This window comes from Haliotis rubra, unplaced genomic scaffold, assembly GCF_003918875.1.
Source record: "Haliotis rubra isolate DU_JTF1 unplaced genomic scaffold, ASM391887v1 Scf117, whole genome shotgun sequence".
NCBI classification, from domain to species: Eukaryota; Metazoa; Mollusca; class Gastropoda; order Lepetellida; family Haliotidae; genus Haliotis; species Haliotis rubra.
Window position 1 is genome coordinate 2,079,963 of NW_025765081.1, and position 25,659 is coordinate 2,105,621.

The following is a 25,659-nucleotide window of genomic DNA, read 5'->3' on the forward strand; positions in this document are numbered from 1 at the left end:
GTCCCAGAAAACGTGTCCATTTTTAATGTGACTCATCCATACAAATCAGTTTTTAGTCCAATGACTTGAAGGCAGGGCATGTTACATGTAAGATTAATTATCTTCATATTTGATGCATGTTTATGTTTGGGTACGTTCCATGTAAAAATCTAAATCTGAACTCACTGATAATGATGCCCTTTTTAACAGACTGAGGGTTGATATTCCATAAAGTATTTTACAGACAAACGTTTAACTCGAACAAGTGCAATTGTCACAGTGAACTATACAATGTATTTTTGGATTGCCACTGACTTAACTGCCCTGTCCCGTCACAGGCCAACCACACAAACACATATGTCGCAGTAGTCGCGGTGTTGTACTCAGCAAGTGGTAAAAATACAACCCACTAAATCCTGCCACTGCCTACTCGTAAGGGTGTACGATAATTCCCCACTCAGACATTTCCCAACACAGACATTTCCCCAAACAGACATTTCCGCTCATAATTCCCAACCAGACAATTCCCCATCACCTGAGTGACAATTCCCCACACCTTAGTTTTTATGATTTGTGTTGTTGAGTTCTGGAGAAGTAGTTACAAGACAATTAACTGTTGTTTTTCTTATTACATTAAATTGAGGTGAGTTCTATTCTTAGCAATTATGTCTATGTTTGTTTAACTGAGATGAGAGGGATAATGTATCCTGTTAGGATGATGATGTTTGAATGTTTATTGAACAATTATAACGTACAAGTGAAGGGAAATAAGGACAGCTGAGAAATCTCAATAGCAAACCAAAACATGCTGGTGGTATATACCGGTATGTTAAAGTGTAAAATGTGACATTATAGATTTCAAGATGGAATTCATTAAGAACAGCTATGGCGGGTTGAACATTCGCCTTGGCTGAATGAAAGAATGTGCAAATGTAATCATTGTCACCTGTGTGTCGGATACTGTGCCTGTATTTATTAAAGAATGTGAAATATATAATAAAGTGTCTGATACTGACAATTAAACAATTACTGATTATTGGTAAGGAATGTGAAAGAATGAATAAATATATAAAGTCAATATCACTTTTGTTGTTATTTATACTTTTTCATTTGTTGGGAATTGTCTGTGTGGGGAATTGTCCTGTGGGGAATTGTCTGGTCCCTACTAGTCGACTGACAGTACCTTGTAAAGGATTTAATCAAATGTGGAATTTCTTGTACAAATGTTGGGGTCCTCAAGTAATTAATGGAGCTTTTTGCCATTTCATGTCTGAAACTAACATGAAACATTCCAATGTAATTAGAATAAACACACGTGTTTACAGTGCCATTATCATGATGAGTAACAATAGTTAGGATACTTTCCTGCACACCGGCTTGTGCACTATATTTAAAGACTTTTCAAAATATCCACATTTTCTGTCAATGCTTAATTATTCCTAGCCTATTATCCCCTGTAACACGTTTTGCGGGGGGTATTAAAATGCACTCCGTCCGTGCGTGTGCCTGTGCACATTTGTCTTTTCCGGAGCAGAACTTTTAAACCGTTCAATATTTCTTCACCAAACGTGGCGGTGAACTGGTGCCTTTTGGTAGTTTTGGATTTCTGATCATGATATATTTTGTGTTTCCATGGCAACAGAGGTGACTTTGAGTGAAATTGGAGCAGAACTTTAAAACCATTCAATATTTCTTCACCAAACTTGGCACATAGATAGGTCTGATGGTGTACTGGTGCCTTTTGGTAGTTTTGTATTTTTTAAGAAAATATTGTTTGTGTTTCCGTGGCAACAAGTTGACTTCGACTGAATTTGGTGGTTGTGCTCTTTTCCGGAGCAGAGCTTTAAAACTGATGACTATTTCTTCACCAGACTTTCCACATAGATAGTTGTGGTGGTGTACTGGTGCCTTTTGGTAGTTTTGGAATTCTGAATAAAATAATTTTGTGTGTTTCCATGGCAACACTTTTGGCTTTGACTAAAATTGGTGGTTGTGCTCTTTTCCAGAGCAGAGCTTTAAAACCGATCAATATTTCTTCACCAGACTTTCCACATAGATAGGTCTGGTGGTGAATTAGTGCCTTTTGGTAGATTTGGAATTCTGAATAAAATATTTTTTGTTTCCATGGCAACAAGTTTGGCTTCGATTGAATTTGGTGGTAGTGCTCCTTCCTGGAGCAGAACTTTAAGACGTTTCAATACTCTCCTTCCACTTTGCCACATACACACCAAAACATTTGACATAATCATAACTAGTAGACATATTCATAAGAGTATTTTGCCATTGTGGGGGATATTGATGACTTTGTCTTCTTGTATATATATTGATATGTATTTCTTTTAAAAATTAATTCAGCTGCATGGAACCTTTAAATAATAAATATTATTGTTTGGTTGGAGAAGGGCTTAAGATTTCAGGGAATTAATGGTGGCCTGCTAAAATGTTGATAGGAAAGATAAAAAATAAATGGCAAGTATGTTTTGTACTAGAGATATGGTGGCTGACTGCATGAGCTTCGATCGACACCATGGGGATTGAAGCCTCTCCAGCCGCACATGACGTGAGCATGTCGCCTCCTAATTGTGTTGACTTTTATGACCGACTGTATATATTGCTGAGGTCCTATTCTACCCAAGGAACCCCAAATCCAATAACATTGTGTCTCCTTAGAATGTAAATTTCAATGATGTCATAAGAGTGAGTTAAAGATGGCATGTTTAGAACAGTGGGAACTCCCAAGACAGTTGTAGGAAATTGGCATTAGACTCTTACAAGTTACTTCACTGATATCATTACGAGTATATTCTACTGCCAAATTGATTTCATACGAACCTGACCTACTCACCTCGTTTTTTTTAGGTCTTGGCAAACATTGACCCATTTTCATTCACACTGTCCATGTTTGAAGTTACCTCTGATTGTTTCGGATGCATATACCATGTACATATTTGGGATGTTTACATGAGTCACGTCCTGCTATAGTTTTAGCTGTAAATCTGAACTATAGTTTTAGCTGTAAATCTGGACTATAGTTTTAGCTGTAAATCTGGACTATAGTTTTAGCTGTAAATCTGGACTATAGTTTTAGCTGTAAATCTGGACTATAGTTTTAGCTGTAAATCTGGACTATAGTTTTAGCTGTAAATCTGGACTATAGTTTTAGCTGTAAATCTGGACTATAGTTTTAGCTGTAAATCTGTAAATCTGAACTATAGTTTTAGCTGTAAATCTGGACTATAGTTTTAGCTGTAAATCTGGACTATAGTTTTAGCTGTAAATCTGGACTATAGTTTTAGCTGTAAATCTGGACTATAGTTTTAGCTGTAAATCTGAACTATAGTTTTAGCTGTAAATCTGGACTATAGTTTTAGCTGTAAATCTGGACTGGTTCTATCATCGCTCTGGCAATTAACTGGACAAGATCAGTATAACTGTATGAATGAATTCATTTTCAAAATTTAAGGGGGCCACACTCTGGATAAAAATTAAACTTGCCCTGCAGTTTGTTGATGCAGAACCACTTTCCACAAGTAATGATAGTCATACTCAGGATGTTTTACATAGAATCCCTCACATTTGTAGGTAAGTGAGGTGAAATGGGGTTTAACGTCATACTTAGGAATATTTCGCTCATATGACGATGTTCATGTGTGTGTATGTGCGGCTGCTTGTACTAGCCCAGACTTAAGCTGGTTTTATAGTGCTAGCTCACTGAGACACCATGCCGCAGTGAAGCATGAATACCCCACTCAGACCCATTATACTGACTCCGAGCCAACCAGTCCTTGTACCCATTAATGCCGGCGCCGGGCAGGGACCAACAAGTACCATATTTTAACGTCTTTTGGTATGACATGGCCGGGGATCAAACCTGTGACCTTCCGCTATCCAGGCGGATGCTCTAACCACTACACCATGGAGGAGGTTCCTTCATATTTGTAACAAACTGCAGCAACAACATCTCAAGTGATATTGTCAGCCTAAACAGCTGATAGGTGATCCCTGCAGTTGACATGCCTTTTCAAGGTACACAAGCACTAAGAGTGAAGCTTTGTCATTGATTTCAGCCAATGTGTACACAGTCGCTGCATACAATGTCATAGACTTTCTTTCTGAATCATGTTGCAACCACATACCTGTCTTAGTGTTCCTGCCGTTCCTAAGCGTCGCCATGGTCGCTGAAGATGTGCTATATGCATGGCATTGCGTGTATCGGTAACTGGAGGAGCACGGCATACCACTGTATGAAATACCACTGAGCAGGGATCGCAAACTACTGCATCCTCGATAATCTCCAGGGTATATGTTCCGATAAATATATTATTGTGTTGCCAAGTTTAATCGGTTAGATAATTTAAAAAGCAAAGTGAGTTGTGATTGGTACGCTCAACTTCCCAGCGTAGACACCTGATTGGATAAAAAGCCAGCAAAGGGAGGTAATAAAATCTTCGGCTCAAGCCGTAGATGCATCCAGGGTATAGTGGAGATTAATCGGAACGTATACCCAGGAGATTGTCGAGGATGAAACTACTGGTAGTAATCATGTTTTTCAAAATCATGCATACCGTCACCATGCTTGAAAACTTTACACAAGAGAAAACAATGGATAAGTCGAATTGAAACAACTGATTCCTGTCATAAGAAAAGGTGAAACTATTTGTAAACTGTTTCCTGTTTATAACATGTCTATTACTTAATCCCTTGTGATGGAGCGATATCCTACAACAAGTTGTCCAAAATGTGAATCTTTTTCATTCAGGTTCATAATCATGAAAAAATGAATGTGATATATTGCAGTATGTATGACAATGTATGCTAAGATAATTATTGCTATAAATTACAAAACAGAATTCAGGCTGATATCCATCACAGTTGTTTCACTAACAAAAGTTGTGATGGCTTGTGATATGACAAGACATATTTGGGGCCGTTTGGTATATGTGTATTTATATGTTGGTTGGTTTGTTGTTTAACAATATAGAACAAACTTTATGGATAACAACTTTTTTTTTTTTTTTTCTTTTTTTTCATGCTTGACAACGGTACAAGAATCTGTATTGAAACGTCGCACTCACGAATAAAAAGAAGTTGTTATCCATAAAGTTTGTTCTATATTGTACTTCCCAACTTCTAAAATGCCACAAGAAGTTGTTGTTTAACATTGCACTCAGCAATATTATTCCAGCTATATGACGGTGGTCTGTAAATAGTCGAGTCTGTACCAGACAATACAGTGATAAAAAGCATGAGCATTGATCTACCCAACTGGGATGTGATGATATGGCAACCAAGTCAGCGGGCCTGACCACCCGATCCCGTTAGTCGCCTCTTTCGACAAGCATGGGTTACTGAAGATCAAATTCTAACCCTGGTCTATGAGTAGTGAGACACTTGATACAGACATTCCATGTTGTTGCATTATCATTCATTTTGACCTTGATTGACCTGTGTGATTTGACCATACGGGGCTGAATGTTCTGATTACCTGTTTTGTTCAAACTGTACAGTCTGTTTGGGTCAAAACGATACCAATGAATCCCAATCCAACTCCAAATCGGCTCATGAACAAACATTCATGTCAATGCAGAATGTAATGAAAACATCAGACCAACTCTGGAAAAAAAAGTTTCATTATGTTTGTCTCCAAAATAAGAAAGTTACTTAACAAACTATAATCATTTTGTTGTGATATGTCACCTCGGACATCAAGTTCATTATGTTCCAAGTTTATGATTTTTTTAAAGGTGAAAGTGAAAGGGGTCGCCCTGGATAAATTTGTTAAATGCACTGATGTGCAGTTGGGTTGTCTGAAAGACAATTGAAAACCTTATTGAGACAAAGTGTAACCGAGTCAAACACAACTGAGGGGGTTCTATCAAAATTTCCTATTTTGAAAGTTGACAACCTTGACTGTTTTCAGAAAGAGTTAGTAAGAAAGGCTATTAGAAGACTCTGTAGCCCCAAAAAATTCCTTTCCTTACACATTTTGCTCTTCCTGCAACAGTTTGCTGTTACTTCACATGGAAAATCAAACAAAATGATGAAAGTTTGTCAAATATTTTTTTTATTTTGGAGACAACGTGATGAAACTTTTTTTTCCAGAGTTGGTCTGATGTTTTTATTACATTCTGCATTGACATGAATGTTTGTTCATGAGCCGATTTGGAGTTAGATTGTGATTCATTGGTATCGTTTTGACCCAAACAGACTATAAAACTTGGTGTCTGAGTAGTTCAGAATATGTATTCTGCTTTTGGTGATGTTTTAGATTTTGACCTTTTGCAATTTCACCACACATATTAACTTCTTGTATCCATTATTCAATGATTTTGTTTCAAAATGTCATGACATTTGGTAAGTGTGCAGTTGGTAGTGAGGCTCTACATATTTCTACAGCTTTTTGCGATGTTTTTAAGTTTGACCGTTACTTGATCTTTGCAGTTCGACCATGTTCTAGAATTCTCAGGAAACATTTCCACACACATCTCAGACATCGCAGGAACAATGAACCTGTTTTTGTGCTTTCATTTTTATTTTGCATTGGTTATTGAAAACTGCTTGCAAATGTGTTTGATTCCAATCTGGAGATTGTCTAGACTGCCAACTATAGTTAAACTAGACAGTCTGGCTTTCTGGCTTCAGTTTATCTTGTCTGACCATGTGGCTGACTTCTCTCAATATGCATTATTCTCTGAAATTAAAGGAGCAGAACTTTGGCATGCATTTTTATTGTTATGATGTTACTGTTTGTTGAGTTGATTAAGTTCTAGTGTAAGGTTTTAATATTTATATTTGAGAATCATTGCTGGCAGCAACATATTCAGGGGCTATCTCTGTTTGTTCACTGCTGACTTGACGAATGGATGTGAGCTGTTACCATGCTGCTGTTTTTCAGTATATTTTGGTACAGAAAACCAAAAGTCATGCAAATCCCCCTTTAAAATTCTTCTCGTGTTTTATTGTAAAATATTGGAAAATTCATCATCTGTCACTTAGAAATGTTTCAGCTATATATCTCGCATGTACAAACAGTTGATTTCTTTTCAAACCATGAACTGTGAACTGGCATACACTATGACATTACTCATGAGTCGTTTATAGCAGAAAAATCAACATTTTATTTCTCTAAGTTACCGAAATGAAGTCTGCACTCAAATATTGGCATTTTGGCGAAATTGTAAAATCTTACTGCTGGTAAATTGCTGAATTCAACAAACATGCAAACAGGCAAAACTTTTTTATTTATCTTATTAGACAACTTGGACATTCTTTTTCCATTGTCTTGCTTCTTGCTTGTATTCCCCCCAACAAGAATTAGTGTCATTCAACAGGAAGATGAATCACTTTCTTATTCATCCAGCTACAGTAATGAGATGTTCTGTTTAAAATATTCCTGGCATTGTACATGCGTTTCCAAACTATAGTTGATGCATAAGCTAGTGATATGTTATTCTGTGAAGGTATATAATATACTCAGGTTGTACTTCTTTCATGAGAATTAAAAGTAGCTATTCACTGTCCCGTGGCAGGTAATACTTCTGTTGGGTCATGTGACGTATAGTCCTAGCTGATCATGATGAATCAGTAGCAGAGCATCAATTCTCATAAAATCCCATTTGAAAGTGTTTTATCACAACTTCTACACTGACTTATACATATAAACATATTTCAAAATAATGAAGAAATGTACACACACTTTCATCATGCTGCACTGGCTTGTGTTTTCCAAACTGAAAGTAAGGTGGTATATACAAATAGATTGTTTAGTCTAGAAATCGTAAGGGACTCTCTCTCTCTCTTTTGCATATACAAACACGTTCGTGTACACATGAAAATCAGGGATATACCTCGAGTCTTGTATTTGAGGGTAAACTTGGACTCATACTCTTAATTTTTAGGGGTCCTGGGCAAAAAAATTGGGGTCCCAGACACTTAAATATTTTTATTAATACTGTTATTGTATTGTGTATCATGATCATCACTTAAATTGTTACAGCTGCCATACAGCGGGAATGGTGCTGAATGCGGCATAAAACTAAACTCACTCACTAAATTGTTACAGCAATCATGATACCATAACTTAGCTAGTAACAAACTCAGTGACTTTTTCTGCGTCCCTGTGGACACGCTAATAATTTTCGTTGCGTCCATTGTCAATTTTTATGAGTATAGGACGCAGAAATCCGCATCCCTTGAATCCCTGAAAATGTTTACTTTGGTGAAGTTTACCTGTAGCAGTGTTCAGTTTTCAGGTGTACTATAAGTCAAGATGGCTGACAGCACAGTGAAGGCAAAGAAGAGAGTGGTGCTTGCATACAGTGGAGGTCTAGACACATCCTGCATCCTGTCCTGGCTGATAGACGAGGGATATGAGGTCATCGCATACTTGGTGAGTAACAGACCATCTGGCTGATAGACGAGGGATAGGAGGTGATCACATACTTGGTGAGTACAAGACCATCTGGCTGATAGATGAGGGATATGAGGTCATCGCATACTTGGTGAGTAACAGACCATTTGGCTGATAGACGAGGGATACGAGGTCATTGCATACTTGGTGAGTAACAGACCATCTGATGGATAGAGGAGGGCTATAAATTTATTGCATACTTGGTGAGTAACAGACCATCTGATGGATAGGGGAGGGCTATAAATTCAATGCATACCTGGTGAGTAACAGACCGTTGTCATAATTGTCAATGTTTCAACCACTCACCACACTGTTATCACAATTGTCAACTGATGATGTTTCATCCACTCACCACACTGTTATCACAATTGTCAACTGATGATGTTTCATCCACTCACCACACTGTTATCACAATTGTCAACTGATGATGTTTCATCCACTCACCACACTGTTATCACAATTGTCAACTGATGATGTTTCAACCACTCACCACACTGTTATCACAATTGTCAACTGATGATGTTACAACCACTCACCACACTGTTATCACAATTGTCAACTGATGATGTTACAACCACTCACCACACTGTTATCACAATTGTCAACTGATGATGTTACAACCACTCACCACACTGTTATCACAATTGTCAACTGATGATGTTACAACCACTCACCACACTGTTATCACAATTGTCAACTGATGATGTAACAACCACTCACCACACTGTTATCACAATTGTCAACTGATGATGTTACAACCACTCACCACACTGTTATCACAATTGTCAACTGATGATGTTACAACCACTCACCACACTGTTATCACAATTGTCAACTGATGATGTTACAACCACTCACCACACACAATTGTTAACACAATTGTCAATTGTCAACTGATGATGTTACATCCACTCACCACACTGTTATCATTGTCACTGATTGTGAACTGATGATGTTACATCCACTCACCACACTGTTATCACAATTGTCAACTGATGATGTTACATCCACTCACCACACTGTTATCACAATTGTCAACTGATGATGTTACATCCACTCACCACACTGTTATCACAATTGTCAACTGATGATGTTGTCACTGTTATCACTGATGATGTTTCATCTGATGATGTTTCAACCACTCACCACACTGTTATCACAATTGTACAACCACTCACCACACTGTTATCACAATTGTCAACTGATGATGTTACAACCACTATGTTTCAACCACTCACCACACTGTTATCACAATTGTCAACTGATGATGTTACAACCACTCACCACACTGTTATCACAATTGTCAACTGATGATGTTACAACCACTCACCACACTGTTATCACAATTGTCAACTGATGATGTTACAACCACTCACCACACTGTTATCACAATTGTCAACTGATGATGTTACAACCACTCACCACACTGTTATCACAATTGTCAACTGATGATGTTACAACCACTCACCACACTGTTATCACAATTGTCAACTGATAATGTTTCAACCACTCACCACACTGTTATCACAATTGTCAACTGATGATGTTACAACCACTCACCACACTGTTATCACAATTGTCAACTGATGATGTTTCAACCACTCACCACACTGTTATCACAATTGTCAACTGATGATGTTTCATCCACTCACCACACTGTTATCTCACCACACTGTTATCACAATTGTCAACTGATGATGTTACATCCACTCACCACACTGTTATCACCATTGTCAACTGATAATGTTTCAACTACTCACCACAGTATTACCACACATATTTACTCTTCATGTCTTCTGTCCACAGGCCAACATAGGCCAGGATGAGGACTTTGAAGCCGTGAAAGCTAAAGCTGTCAAGTTTGGAGCTTCAAAGGTAAACACCTTTTTTCAGAATTAGTCCACTCACTGACAACAGTCAACATTTAATGTATTTGACCATGCCTTCTGTGCAGAAGATCCTCTAGAAACTACTGAAAGTTTGTCCACTCAGGAAATAATCTAACCACAGGCATCTTGGGTCATGCCTTGTATAGGGTCATGCCTTGTATAGGGTCATGCCTTGTATAGGGTCATGGTCATGCCTTGTATAGGGTCATGCCTTGTATAGGGTCATGGTCATGCCTTGTATAGGGTCATGGTCATGCCTTGTATAGGGTCATGCCTTGTGTAGGGTCATGCCTTGTATAGGGTCATGCCTTGTCATGCCTTGTATAGGGTCATGCCTTGTCATGCCTTGTATAGGGTCATGCCTTGTTGTATGAGTGTCAGGGTCATGCCTTGTATAGGGTCATGCCTTGTATAGGGTCATGCCTTGTAGAGTGTATAGGGTCATGCCTTGTATAGGGTCATGCCTTGTGTAGGGTCATGCCTTGTATAGGGTCATGCCTTGTGTAGGGTCATGCCTTGTATAGGGTGATGCCTTGTATAGGGTCATGCCTTGTATAGGGTCATGCCTTGTAGAGTGCATAGGGTCATGCCTTGTATAGGGTCATGCCTTGTATAGGGTCATGCCTTGTATAGGGTCATGCCTTGTATAGGGTCATGCCTTGTATAGGGTCATGCCTTGTATAGGGTCATGCCTGTAGGGTCATGCCTTGTAGGGTCATGCCTTGTATAGGGTCATGCCTTGTATAGGGTCATGCCTTGTATAGGGTCATGCCTTGTAGAGTGTATAGGGTCATGCCTTGTATAGGGTCATGCCTTGTATAGGGTCATGCCTTGTGTAGGGTCATGCCTTGTATAGGGTCATGCCTTGTAGGGTCATGCCTTGTATAGGGTCATGCCTTGTATAGGGTCAGGGTCATGCCTTGTGTAGGGTCATGCCTTGTATAGGGTCATGCCTTGTGTAGGGTCATGCCTTGTATAGGGTCATGCCTTGTATAGGGTCATGCCTTGTATAGGGTCATGCCTTGTAGAGTGTATAGGGTCATGCCTTGTATAGGGTCATGCCTTGTATAGGGTCATGCATAGGGTCATGCCTTGTGTAGGGTCATCATGCCTTGTATAGGGTCCTTGTGTAGGGTCATGCCTTGTATAGGGTCATGCCTTGTATAGGGTCATGCCTTGTATAGGGTCATGCCTTGTATAGGGTCATGCCTTGTAGAGGGTCATGCCTGTAGGGTCATGCCTTGTATAGGGTCATGCCTTGTATAGGGTCATGCCTTGTATAGGGTCATGCCTTGTCATAGGTATAGGGTCATGCCTTGTATAGGGTCATGCCTTGTAGGGTCATGCCTTGTATAGGGTCATGCCTTGTGTAGGGTAGGGTCATGCCTTGTGTAGGGTCATGCCTTGTATAGGGTCATGCCTTGTATAGGGTCATGCCTTGTATAGGGTCATGCCTTGTATAGGGTCATGCCTTGTAGGTAGTGCATAGGGTCATGCCTTGTAGAGTGTATAGGGTCATGCCTTGTATAGGGTATAGGGTCATGCCTTGTGTAGGGTATAGGGTCATGCCTTGTATAGGGTATAGGGTCATGCCTTGTATAGGGTCATGCCTTGTAGAGGGTCATGCCTTGTAGAGGGTCATGCCTTGTAGGGTCATGCCCTTGTATAGGGTCATGCCTTGTATAGGGTCATGCCTTGTAGAGTGTATAGGGTCATGCCTTGTGTAGGGTCATGCCTTGTAGAGGGTCATGCCTTGTGTAGCCTTGGTAGGGTCATGCCTTGTGTAGGGTCATGCCTTGTGTAGGGTCATGCCTTGTATAGGGTCAGCCTTGTATAGGGTCATGCCTTGTATAGGGTCATGCCTGTGTGTAGGGTCATGCCTTGTATAGGGTCATCATGCCTTGTATAGGGTCATGCCTTGTATAGGGTCATGCCTTGTATAGGGTCATGCCTTGTGTAGGTGTATAGGGTCATGCCTTGTATAGGGTCATGCCTTGTATAGGGTCATGCCTTGTATAGGGTCATGCCTTGTGTAGGGTCATGCCTTGTGTAGGGTCATGCCTTGTATAGGGTCATGCCTTGTATAGGGTCATGCCTTGTATAGGGTCATGCCTTGTATAGGGTCATGCCTTGTGTAGGGTCATGCCTTGTATAGGGTCATGCCTTGTATAGGGTCATGGCTTGCCCTGTGTAGGGTCATGCCTTGTATAGGGTCATGCCTTGTGTAGGGTCATGCCTTGTATAGGGTCATGCCTTGTATAGGGTCATGCCTTGTGTAGGGTCATGCCTTGTATAGGGTCATGCCTTGTATAGGGTCATGCCTTGTATAGGGTCATGCCTTGTGTAGGGTCATGCCTTGTGTAGGGTCATGCCTTGTGTAGGGTCATGCCTTGTGTAGGGTCATCATACCCTTGTATAGGGTCATGCCTTGTGTAGGGTCATGCCTTGTATAGGGTCATGCCTTGTAGGGTAGGGTCATGCCTTGTATAGGGTCATGCCTTGTGTCAGTATAGGGTCATGCCTTGTATAGGGTCATGCCTTGTGTAGGGTCATGCCTTGTATAGGGTCATGCCTTGTATAGGGTCATGCCTTGTATAGGGTCATGCCTTGTAATGCCTTGTGTAGGGTCATGCCTTGTGTAGGGTCATGCCTTGTATAGGGTCATGCCTTGTATAGGGTCATGCCTTGTATAGGGTCATGCCTTGTATAGGGTCATGCCTTGTATAGGGTCATGCCTTGTATAGGGTCATGCCTTGTAGGGTCATGCCTTGTAGGGTCATGCCTTGTGTAGGGTCATGCCTTGTATAGGGTCATGCCTTGCCTAGTCATGCCATGCATAGGGTCCTTGTGTATAGGTCATGCCTTGTATAGGGTCATGCCTTGTGTAGGTCATGTCATGCCTTGTGTAGGGTCATGCCTTGTATAGGGTCATGCCTTGTATAGGGTCATGCCTTGTATTGTGTAGGGTCATGCCTTGTGTAGGGTCATGCCTTGTGTAGGGTCATGCCTTGTATAGGGTCATGCCTTGTATAGGGTCATGCCTTGTATAGGGTCATGCCTTGTAGAGTGTATAGGGTCATGCCTTGTAGAGTGTATATTGTATAGGTCATGCCTTGTATAGGGTCATGCCTTGTGTAGGGTCATGCCTTGTGTAGGGTGCCTGTGCCTTGTGTAGGGTCAGGGTCATGCCTGTGTAGGGTCATGCCTTGTGTAGGGTCATGCCTTGTATAGGGTCATGCCTTGTGTAGGGTCATGCCTTGTGTAGGGTCATGCCTTGTATAGGGTCATGCCATGTGTAGGGTCATGCCTTGTGTAGGGTCATGTCTTGTGTAGGGTCATGCCTTGTGTAGGGTCATGCCTTGTGTATGGTTTCAAGTATAACACCATGTACGGTTGATTGCTTGCGTGGTTCACTCTATTGGTGTGTTTCAAAGTTCTGGGCTTAAATTATGTAATAATGTATTGTGTACACCTATACTAATGCTAAGCACGATGCTCTTCTTGTCATACAAGTATTGGGTACACCTGTACTAATATAAAACACGATGATCTTCTTGTCATACAGGGCGGTGGGGTACTTTAGTGGTTAAAGCATTCGCTCGTCACGCTGAAGACCTGGGTTTGATTCCCCACAATTGGGTACAATGTGTGAAGCCTATTTTCAGGTGTGATATTGCTAGATTATTGCTAGATTATTGCTAGATTATTGCTAAAAGTGTTGTAAAACTTCATTCACTCACTCTTGTCATAGAAGTATTTGTACACTCGTGATGTTAAACATGATGATCTTTTTGTCATTGAAGTACTGGGTACTTCAGCAGGATTCCCGGTGAGGTCAGTCTGTAGCCATGCTTTGTATGTACACAGCGTCTCCGACACGACAGTTCACCTCCATGTCATAACTCTGCAGCTGCTCCTGATACACTGTTCGGAGTTGTCAGTACAGGGTCATGTTGTGAATTTCCTGGTAATCATTATGTGCACATTGCTTGAGACTTGTCCAGCAGTCATATAATCACTTACTGTCAAACGTAAATTCTTTCATGACAATAACATGGTCAAATCACATTACTTGGATTAATGAAATCAGTGTCTATTTGCATTAAGTGGATGCTGCTGTCAATTGGCTTGGCTTTATTATGTGAGTTTCATAGGAAGGAGGGTGTTTGTGTGGCCAGAAGGCCCAGCAAATCCCTCATCTCGCAGGGGATCAATACACAAGCTAATTTCATTTCATAGTGGGTGACTGTGACTGAAATAGACTTCCAGCCGTGTACAGCAGCTGATGTTGGTATTACTGGGGCAATTATTTGCCCGTGACATAGCACTGGCAGCCTTCATGTCTTGTGAATTTCTGTTCAAGGTGAAACTCAGGGCTCAGTCATAGAGTCCCTTACAATTATCTTTCATGCTAGTGAATATCTAGAAGGTTGTAAACATGTCAATAGTTGGTAATGAATTTTTAAGCGGGCTGTTGGGCATTGACATAAATATATGTTCATATAACAGTCCACTGATCAAGTGGCAGTTGATGGCTGAGCCGGATTTTGACACAGAATCTACTTCTCCAAGTCTGTCAGCTCATCAGAGAAGTCACATATTGACCGGGACACTCAAACAGGAGACAATAATAAAGAAAGTGTCTTCTGCTAGATAACTTGACATTCTCTTGATGTGTTATCACTGGATTCATTGTAGAAGACCCTGCTTTCTCTATATATACTTCACAGAGCTAACCATGCAACCTGGGTCGGGCAGAATAAAAATAGAAGCAAATAAGTGTAGCTGATGTTAATTAGCATGAACAAATTTAAGGGCATCAGTTTGATTTGAAAAAGAAATACATGTTTCTACTGTAACAGGACGTTGAATATTTTGACTGCATGATGTTTATGTATTTATTCCCGTAACAACTTCATGTGGCTTGTGAAAGGTTTGTGGCCAGTAGCTACAGGTGTTTGTATGATGTTTTATCTTTGTGTCATTTCTCAAAGTCATCCATGGTGTGGTGCTAGGCAAATAAGAATAAATTTTGAATTATTTGGTTTGATTCTCAAGCCTTTTTGGGTTTCAGCAGTTAAATCTTTGAGCATTAGCATCAGATAGCAGTGTCCCATTTATGTGTCGACCAGATACGTGTCTTCTATTAGATACATGAGCTAAGCTGTGTCCCATTTATGTGTCGACCAGATAGGTGTCTTCTATTAGATACATGAGCTAGCTGTGTCCCATTTATGTGTCGACCAGATACATCAGCTAGCAGTGTCCCATGTATGTGTTGACCAGATACATCAGCTAGCAGTGTCCCATTTATGTGTTGACCAGATACATCAGCTAGCAGTGTCCCATGTATGTGTCGACCAGATACATCAGCTAGCAGTGTCCCATTTATGTGTCGACCAGATAGGTGTCTTCTATTAGATACATGAGCTAGCTGTGTCCCATTTATGTGTTGACCAGATAGGTGTCTTCTATTAGATACATGAGCTAGCTGTGTCCCATTTATGTGTCGACCAGATACATCAACTAGCAGTGTCCCATGTATGTGTTGACCAGATACATCAGCTAGCAGTGTCCCATGTATGTGTCGACCAGATACATCAGCTAGCAGTGTCCCATGTATGTGTTGACCAGATACATCAGCTAGCAGTGTCCCATGTATGTGTTGACCAGATACATCAGCTTGCAGTGTCCCATTTATGTGTCGATTAGATACATCAGCTAGCAGTGTCCCATGTATGTGTTGACCAGATACATCAGCTAGCAGTGTCCCATTTAGCTAGCAGTGTCCCATGTATCGTTGACCAGATACATCAGATAGGTGTCTTCTATTAGATACATGAGCTAGCTGTGTCCCATTTATGTGTTGACCAGATAGGTGTCTTCTATTAGATACATGAGCTAGCTGTGTCCCATTTATGTGTCGACCAGATACATCAACTAGAAGTGTCCCATGTATGTGTTGACCAGATACATCAGCTAGCAGTGTCCCATGTATGTGTCGACCAGATACATCAGCTAGCAGTGTCCCATGTATGTGTTGACCAGATACATCAGCTAGCAGTGTCCCATTTATGTGTTGACCAGATACATCAGCTTGCAGTGTCCCATTTATGTGTCGATTAGATACATCAGCTAGCAGTGTCCCATGTATGTGTCGACCAGATAAATGAGATGCTTGATTGGCATTTTAGAAGATGCTATTTGATGAACATAGAGATTTTTTCTGGGTTACATCTTCTTTTCATTCTTGAGTACAACGTTTCAGGATTTGTTCTGGCCCCATCAGCAGGTAAAAAGAGTTACTGTTCAGTTTTCACCTGATGATAGGGCCAGAACAAGCCCTGAAACGTTGTACTCAAGAATGAAAAGAAGATGTTTCGACCAGATACATCATCTAGCTAACACCCCTAATGATGCCGAAAATTTGCTTACATCCCAGGAAAATACATGGCTCATAAATATATTTCATTATTTTCCCCACAAACACACTTGTTAATACATCATCAAAAACAGCATATCAATAAATTGGTACTGAATGACAAAATTCTGCCTTACCTGCAAATTTTGTTATTAGATCCACAGACTATAAGTCTCATGTTTCTGTGGCAGACTGCATAACTCACCGTTGATTTTCCACGATGATGATCAGATTACCGCTGTTGCCTTGAAATGGACCTTCGTTGCCAGAGAATGGATGCTTATATCAATTCATAAATGTCATGCTTTGACAAGTTTGTGTTTTCCAGACAACCTAGGTGTTTGTCATTTCATGAAATTGGTTTTACACAGGAGCTTATTTAGATTCTAAACATATACTGCAGCAAGTGATGTCCCATGTATGTAGAAAGCCAAGTGTCTTTTCTTCAAATTTTCAAGAGAAATAGCTACTTTAGCGAGGAGGAAAGTATGGCCACAGCTATGGGATCATGGGGAAAAGAAATGGTCACTGGCTGATGCAGCTGTTTTGTGTTTGTTGCTTTGTAAAGCAACTATCTAGAAGTTACGTTGAAACAATTAAAAGATCGTAGTTATGGAAATACATTTTGCATTCATTGTAATAATAAAACTTTGTAATAAGGGATCATTGTGTGTGTTGGGGTGTGTGATGATGTTTTTAAGGGGGGTTGCCTATTTTGTTCTGGGGAGGTAGGAGGTCATCAATTTTGTACATGAAATGCAGGGGGGTCACTTACTTCGTACATAAATTTTATGGGGTGGGGGGTGGGGTCATTCACATTGCTTCTCCATAAAAATCATCATCACCTCCCCCTGGCCATAAATCATGAATGGTCTCTAAAGCAGTTGTTCATCTATTTATATTGACATTCTTAAATACTGCTCTTCTTCTGAATACCTTTCAATGAACTTACAAAGGACCATACAAACTGATCCTACAAGCTGGGTTTGATCTTGTGAGAAAAGCCTCTCATATTCTACTCACAAAACTTGCAGGATGAACTTGTCAGTTCGCTCCAATGTTTTTTGGACCTGAGACTTTCATAAAACAGTATTGGAGTTGAGAATCTTCAGAGTAGGCACAGTATGTGAAATATGAATTAAATGAGTTCTCATTTTAATATTACAAGAAAACAGGTTGATACTCACCCCTTTAATCACACCTCTGGTCATCCACCACCGATGATTATTCAAGTCGAGTTTGTTTGTCCTAATTTTCAATAAACAACTGTTTAATTGACAGTATTTTAACTAAACCCACCATCACTAGACAATACAATAAACACAAACCATTTGTTTGTATGGAGTGGCCCCATATTAATTATTTTGCAGTAAACAATGTTTTGACATGGTGGGCATCAATCTACATCTGGCAGTATCTACAGAGAATGACCTCCGCTGTGTTTCACGTCACTGCAGAATGCAGCTTTACCCAATATGGTCAGAGCTCCAGATAAGATTTAGCTCATGTGGGTACTGTACCCACTGTATTTTTTGGAGTGGGTATTATGAATGTTGAGTGAGTATTTCATTTTCCGTTACCCACTGCTTTCAAATATGTGCGTATTTCAGTCATTTTACTCACCTAAGTATTCTGTCATTGAGTAAGTTTACTAAGCAGGTATGTTCTGCCTTATGTCATACCTAATCAAAACCAACTTAAATATAATGGAAATGATTTCATAAAAAATCCCTCATCCTATACTGACAGTACAACACTAGTCCTATACTAACAGTACAACTTGATAGCAATCCATGTCTTTTTCATTACGCAAGTGATTTTTATAAATATATTCTGTATGCATTTGTTTTAAACTCTTTGCGTATCTAACATTTTAAATGCGTAATTGGTACGCAACAATTATTTTTCAATGTGTAATTGGAAAGTTTCTATGCGTATTTTACCCGGATACACAGCTTATCTGGGCCTCTGATGGTTACATAGGCTGGGTGGTTCTAGCATTGTAAGAGTGAGAAATGACAGAAATGAGTATATTTAATCTGTTTTGTTTGTCTGTCAAATCCAATAGTTATCTGACTGACCTGGTTGTCTGCTGTTGCAGTAATCTTCATAAAGCCATTTGAAAATTTATGGCTAGAGGGTCACATGATGATTTTTAAGGGGGGTCACCCCTTTTGTTCTGGGGAGGTAGTTGGGTCATCAGTTTTGTACACATGTACTTAGGGTGGCATCAGCAAGTTTGTACATAAAAATATTTTAAAATTGTGCTTAAAAGAGAGGGGGGTGGGTGGTTAATGGATTTTGTACATGACATGCAGGGGGGTCACTTACTTTGTGCTTAAATTTAAGGGGGGTCGTTCACATACATGCTTCTCCATAAAAATCATCATCAACCCCAGTAGCCATAAATTATGAACGGTCCCTAAGAACAGAAATGTGACTGGACATTGGATTTAACAACTCATGTTTACACTGGGCTGCAGCCTGGTGATGAATGAACAAGACAAATAGGCTTAGACCAGCAGTGGTGGAAATTAGGCTTTGCTACTGGGAGTGGACACTCCAGCCTCGGGAACATGTGAAAGTATATCTATGAGGCTCTTCCTGAACAGTATTGATGGAGTAGTGAAGTTCTATTTCTGGTTCTGGAGTAAATTCAAATGAGAATGATTGGAAGGTTTTTACTAGTGTTCACCTTAATCTTATTGGCAATAACCCATCAGTAAAAGCCCGACCTACTGATGAGAAATGTTTATGGGCCCGGATGTACAACAGAGATGCTGGAAAAATTATGGTTGATGAGGAAGCATCCTTTGGTCAGGTATTTGTCCCACAGTTCCACTGTATGTGGCTTGAAGAAAGTCAGAACCAGATTTTACTAGACAATAAATTAGTATAGTCCGTTTGATTTCGTTTGAGACCAATGAATTGCTCACTACCACAAAATCTAATGAATGCAACAAAATCAAACTTTCCATAGTCACATGAAATCGACAGACCAACTCTGATTTGTCTCATAATGTGGGACACCTGAATAAAAAAGTTATTTAACAAACGATCATTATCTATTAGTCCCTTTTCGCTATGTCTTATGAGGGTGGACCACTTGCTGGTAGAACAGCCAGGTGCGTAAGTTGTACGTGTGAAATTGAAATTTCACTGCACATGCTTGTTGATTACCTGGCTGTTCTACCAGAAAGAAACCCCTCATAAGAAATGGCGAAAAGTGACAACAAAATAATGATTGTTTGTCCTAGGCCAAAGTTTCACCGTGAAAGGTTTGGCCAAGGGGAAAGTTTCGCCTGTTACACCTGATGTTCATGGGTCCCATGAAGAATAAACAATCATGTCATGGTAGAAAGACATTGTAAAATCCATTGTGTGGTAGTGCAGGGATGCGTTGTTGTGTTTGAGTGGAAATGTCCCTGATTTCGTGTTGTAATGGTAGCTGTCATTATCAACATATATTGCTATACTTTCAGATGATATGTCCTGATCTGCAAAAAGAGTTTGTTGAGGAGTTTATCTGGCCGGCTGTAAGAGCTAATGCTCTCTATGAGGACCGCTACCTCTTGGGTACTTCTTTAGCTCGGCCACTTATAGCCCGGTAAGTTAAACCACACACCAGCTGGTCTTTCTTCAGCTCGGCCACTTGTAGCCCGTAAGTTAAACCACACACCTGCTGGTCCTTCTTTAGCTCGGCCACTTATAGCCCTGATCAACCACACACCTGTTGGTCCTTTAGTTCAGCCACTTATAGCCCGGTAAGTTAAACCACACAGCTGCTGGTCCTTCTTCAGCTCGGCCACTTATAGCCCAGATCAACCACACACCTGTTGGTCCTTTAGTTCGGACACTTATAGCCCGGTAAGTTAAACTACACACCTGCTGGTCCTTCTTTAGTTCGGCCACTAAAAGCCTGGTAAGTTTAACCACACACCTGCTGATCCTTCTTTACTTCGGCCACTTATAGCTTGGTAAGTTACACCACACACCTGCTGGTCAGATAGCCAAGAGATTTTACACCCATCAGCTGGGTACTGTACATGTTGTACACTTGAATTAGCTTGTCACATAGTTGACATATATTTTTGTACACAGGAGTAATCTCTGTCATCATACTCTATGAGCTGTCTGCCACCCATGTATATCCTATCTCTCTATCACACACTGCAGTGCTATGGTGAAGATTGCCATAGAAGAGGGGGCCCAGTATGTAGCCCACGGAGCCACTGGTAAAGGAAATGACCAGATCAGATTTGAGCTGGGAGCCTATGCACTTCACCCAAGCATAGAGGTATGTTCCCCTGACATCTAATATGTATGTCTTCTGCAAGTCAAAGAATGAACAGTTTCATTCATGTTTTCTCACTCTAGAATATGTTAAATGCAGTAAGTTTATCTAATGTAGAGGATATTTTTCATTCTAATTTAATAAGAGTTTAGTTGCCACAACTGTCTCAAGACGATCTGAGGACGTTCCATTACAGGTCACATCAGAATGATCTCTGATTGCTCAAAGTGTTGCTAAAGAGGTCATGAAAGTGAGGTCTGAATGTGTTTTCTAATCATCCAACCACAAAAACTCGAGTTCTTTTGAACAAGTCAGTTACTGACCATAATGAGATGCACAGTTTAAAGGAGGCTATTTTTAAACTTATCTGTTCTGATGTCACCTGTAATGTCCTCGGAATGTTTTGTGTAGGAGAGATTGAATATTTAAATATAATGACTTTCTTGTTCTCAGGTGATATCGCCATGGCGACTGCCTGAGTTTTACAACAGGTTCACTGGAAGGACTGACCTGTTTGACTATGCGAAGGTAATTTTGCCGCTTGGACAGGGATCTCTCACAGACATCTATAAGCAGTTTGTCTTGATTGTTCAGAATTGAATCAACATTAATCCTGCTATTTCCCATGGTATGTTTGTGTCGCATGATAAATAGGGATTAGTTGCATTGACCTGTTGTCCTCTGGAAACCAATCCAAATTTACCACCATCCTGTTTGTGTATTTGTTTCAGCAAAAAGGCATCCCACTACCTGTGACCAAGAAGAGCCCCTGGAGTATGGATGCCAACATGATGCACATAAGGTGATGGCACCAGGGGTAGAACTGGGGACGTGGGTTGGGCTCTGGGTGCTTCAGTGTGCTTCAACTGAGGCCATAGAGTTGGGGTATAGATGCTGGGTGGGGTAAGGAAGGACGAAGATATATATGCTGGGTGGGGTAAGGAAGGATGGGGGTGTAGATGCTCTGTGGGGTAAGGAAGGACAGGGATATAGATGTTGGGTGGGGTAAGGAAGGATGGGGGGTATAGATGCTGGGTGGGGTAAGGAAGGATGGGGGTGTAGATGCTGGGTGGGGTAAGGAAGGACGGAGATGTAGATGCTGGGTGGGGTAAGGAAGGATGGGGGTGTAGATGCTAGGTGGGGTAAGGAAGGACGGGGATATAGATGCTGGTTTGGGTAAGGAAGGATGGGGATGTAGATGCTGGGTGGGGTAAGGAAGGACTGCAATATAGATGATTGGGTGGGGTAAGGTAAGGAAGGATGGGGATATAGATGCTGGGTGGGGTAAGGAAGGATGGGGGTGTAGATGAAGGATGGGGGTTAGATGCTAGGTGGGGTGGGAAGGAAGGAAGGATGCTGGGGTGGGTGAAGGAAGGATAGGGGGAAGGCTAGGTGGGGGATATAGAAGTTGGTGAGGAAGGGGATATAGATAAGGGTGGGGTAGGGAGGGCCGGGATATAGGGATATAGATGTTGGGTGGGGTGGGTGGGAAGGAAGGACAGGGATATAGATGATGGGGTATATAGATGCTGGGTGGGGTAAGGAAGGACAGGGATATAGATGCTGGGTGGGGTAAGGAAGGACAGGGATGTAGATGCTGGGTGGGGTAAGGAAGGACAGGGATGTAGATGCTGGGTGGGGTAAGGAAGGATGAAGTATAGATGCTGGGTGGGGTAAGGAAGGACATGGGGATGTAGATGCTGGGTGGGGTAAGGAAGGACAGGGATGTAGATGCTGGGTGGGGTAAGGAAAGGACAGGGATGTAGATGCTGGGTGGGGGTAAGGAAGGACAGGGATGTAGATGCTGGGTGGGGTAAGGAAGGACAGGGATGTAGATGCTGGGTGGGGTAAGGAAGGACAGGGATGTAGATGCTGGGTGGGGTAAGGAAGGACAGGGATGTAGATGCTGGGTGGGGTAAGGAAGGACAGGGATGTAGATGCTGGGTGGGGTAAGTGTATCCAATGACGTAAATATTAATCAGCATAAGTATATGCAAGGACATAGATACTTGTGGTTTAAGCATGTCCTAGGGCTGAATAAAGTATTATCATCATTGTCATTGTCATTGTCAGATAATGACTTACGTAAGTTTGTCCAAAGACGTAGATATTTATCAGTGTAAGTATGTCCATTGGACGTAGATACTGGGTGGCGTAAGTATGTCGAACGACGTAGATACTGGGTGGCGCAAGTATGTCCAGCGACGTAGAAACAGTGTTGTGTAAATATGTCCAACGATGTAGATCCTGGGAGAAGGGGAAGACAAGGAGATATCACTGGGTTTGGAACTCTGCTGAACACTGCTATGAGAGTGAGAGCACCTGCTGAATGTGTGTTCTTTGTTACAGCTACGAGTCGGGTGTCCTGGAGGATCCTAACCATCATGCACCTGACGATCTCTTCCAAATGTCGGTACTTCCTGAGAAAGCACCAGACAAGGCAGAACGTCTTGAAATCAACTTTAAAGCAGGTATGCATGATGTGCTGTGTAAAGATACTGGAGTATTTCCTATTATAATGTATTACTTTCATATATGTGGTCCACTGGATTATCGTTATGTGGAGAGTGTATGGACTGTTAGTTTTTTGTTGTCTGTGTAGTGTGTGGAAGTGTGGACGCTGGGGCGTCTGTACCGTGTTTACATAACAGTAGATGCTATAATGGTTCTATGCTAAACGTATTTGTCTGGTGTGCTGGTGAGAGTGAAGGTTCTATGCTAAACGTATTTGTCTGGTGTGCTGGTGAGAGTGAAGGTTCTATGCTAAATGTATTTGTCAGGTGTGCCAGTGAGAGTGAAGGTTCTATGCTAAACATATTTGTCAGGTGTGCCAGTGAGAGTGAAGGTTCTATGCTAAATATATTTGTCAGGTGTGCCAGTGAGAGTGAAGGTTCTATGCTAAACGTATTTGTCAGGTGTGCCAGTGAGTGAAGGTTCTATATGAAGCGTATTTTCTATGCTGCGTGCTAAATGTATTTGTCAGGTGTACCAGTGAGAGTGAAGGTTCTATGCTAAACGTATTTGTCAGGTGTGCCAGTGAGAGTGAAGGTTCTATGCTAAATGTATTTGTCAGGTGTGCCAGTGAGAGTGAAGGTTCTATGCTAAACTTATTTGTCAGGTGTGCCAGTGAGAGTGAAGGTTCTATGCTAAATGTATTTGTCAGGTGTGCCAGTGAGAGTGAAGGTTCTATGCTAAACGTATTTGTCAGGTGTGCCAGTGAGAGTGAAGGTTCTATGCTAAATATATTTGTCAGGTGTGCCAGTGAGAGTGAAGGTTCTATGCTAAACGTATTTGTCAGTGAGTGTGTATGCCAGTGAGAGAGTGAAGGTTCTATGCTAAATGTATTTGTCAGAGTGAAGGGTGTGCCAGTGAGAGTGAAGGTTCTATGCTAAACGTATTTGTCAGGTGTGCCAGTGAGAGTGAAGGTTCTATGCTAAATGATATTTGTCAGGTGTGCCAGTGAGAGTGAAGGTTCTATGCTAAACGTATTTGTCAGGTGTGCCAGTGAGAGTGAAGGTTCTATGCTAAACGTATTTGTCAGGTGTGCCAGTGAGAGTGAAGGTTCTATGCTAAACGTATTTGTCAGGTGTGCCAGTGAGAGTGAAGGTTCTATGCTAAATGTATTTGTCAGGTGTACCAGTGAGAGTGAAGGTTCTATGCTAAATGTATTTGTCAGGTGTGCCAGTGAGAGTGAAGGTTCTATGCTAAACGTATTTGTCAGGTGTGCCGGTGAGTGAAGGTTTATGCTAAATGTATTTGTCAGGTGTACCAGTGAGAGTGAAGGTTCTATGCTAAACGTATTTGTCAGGTGTGCCAGTGAGAGTGAAGGTTCTATGCTAAACGTATTTGTCAGGTGTGACAGTGAGAGTGAAGGTTCTATGCTAAATGTATTTGTCAGGTGTGCCGGTGTGAGTGAAGGTTCTATGCTGAGTGAGTGAAGGTTCTATGCTAAAGCGTATTTGTCAGGTGTGCCAGTGAGAGTGAAGGTTCTATGCTAAACGTATTTGTCAGGTGTGCCAGTGAGAGTGAAGGTTCTATGCTAAATGAATTTGTCAGGTGTACCAGTGAGAGTGAAGGTTCTATGCTAAACGTATTTGTCAGGTGTGCCAGTGAGAGTGAAGGTTCTATGCTAAGCGTATTTGAGGTGTGCCGGTGAGTGGTTCTATGCTAAAGCGTATTTGTCAGGTGTGCCAGTGAGAGTGAAGGTTCTATGCTAAATGTATTTGTCAGGTGTACCAGTGAGAGTGAAGGTTCTATGCTAAACGTATTTGTCAGGTGTGCCAGTGAGAGTGAAGGTTCTATGCTAAACGTATTTGTCAGGTGTGCCGTTGAGAGTGAAGGTTTATGCTAAATGTATTTGTCAGGTGTACCAGTGAGAGTGAAGGTTCTATGCTAAACGTATTTGTCAGGTGTGCCAGTGAGAGTGAAGGTTCTATGCTAAACGTATTTGTCAGGTGTGCCGGTGAGAGTGAAGGTTTATGCTAAATGTATTTGTCAGGTGTGCGGGTGAAGGTTCTATGCTAAATGTATTTGTCAGGAGTGCCAGTGAAGAAGGTTCTATGCTAAATGTATTTGTCAGGTGTGCCAGTGAGAGTGAAGGTTCTATGCTAAATGTATTTGTCAGGTGTGCCGTTGAGAGTGAAGGTTCTATGCTAAATGTATTTGT

At 41.2% G+C, this 25,659-nt stretch overlaps 1 protein-coding gene across 5 annotated transcripts in view; it reads left to right on the forward strand.

Moving 5' to 3' along the window:
- LOC124257835 (argininosuccinate synthase-like) overlaps positions 1-25,659 on the forward strand; it is a 50,936-nt gene that overhangs the window by 11,394 nt on the left and 13,883 nt on the right. For 2 of the 5 annotated variants that reach the window (XM_046691992.1, XM_046691977.1), the window contains exons 2-8: positions 8,225-8,368; positions 10,196-10,264; positions 20,182-20,306; positions 20,876-20,996; positions 21,447-21,521; positions 21,725-21,795; positions 23,343-23,464. In XM_046691992.1, coding sequence (XP_046547948.1) covers positions 8,249-8,368; positions 10,196-10,264; positions 20,182-20,306; positions 20,876-20,996; positions 21,447-21,521; positions 21,725-21,795; positions 23,343-23,464 — 703 coding nt within the window. In that variant the 5' untranslated portion in view covers positions 8,225-8,248. Of the gene's footprint in view, positions 1-8,224; positions 8,369-8,445; positions 8,481-8,500; positions 8,537-10,195; positions 10,265-20,181; positions 20,307-20,875; positions 20,997-21,446; positions 21,522-21,724; positions 21,796-23,342; positions 23,465-25,659 lie in introns of those variants that run through there. The other 3 variants (XM_046691987.1, XM_046691996.1, XM_046692001.1) reach the window with 3 other exon arrangements.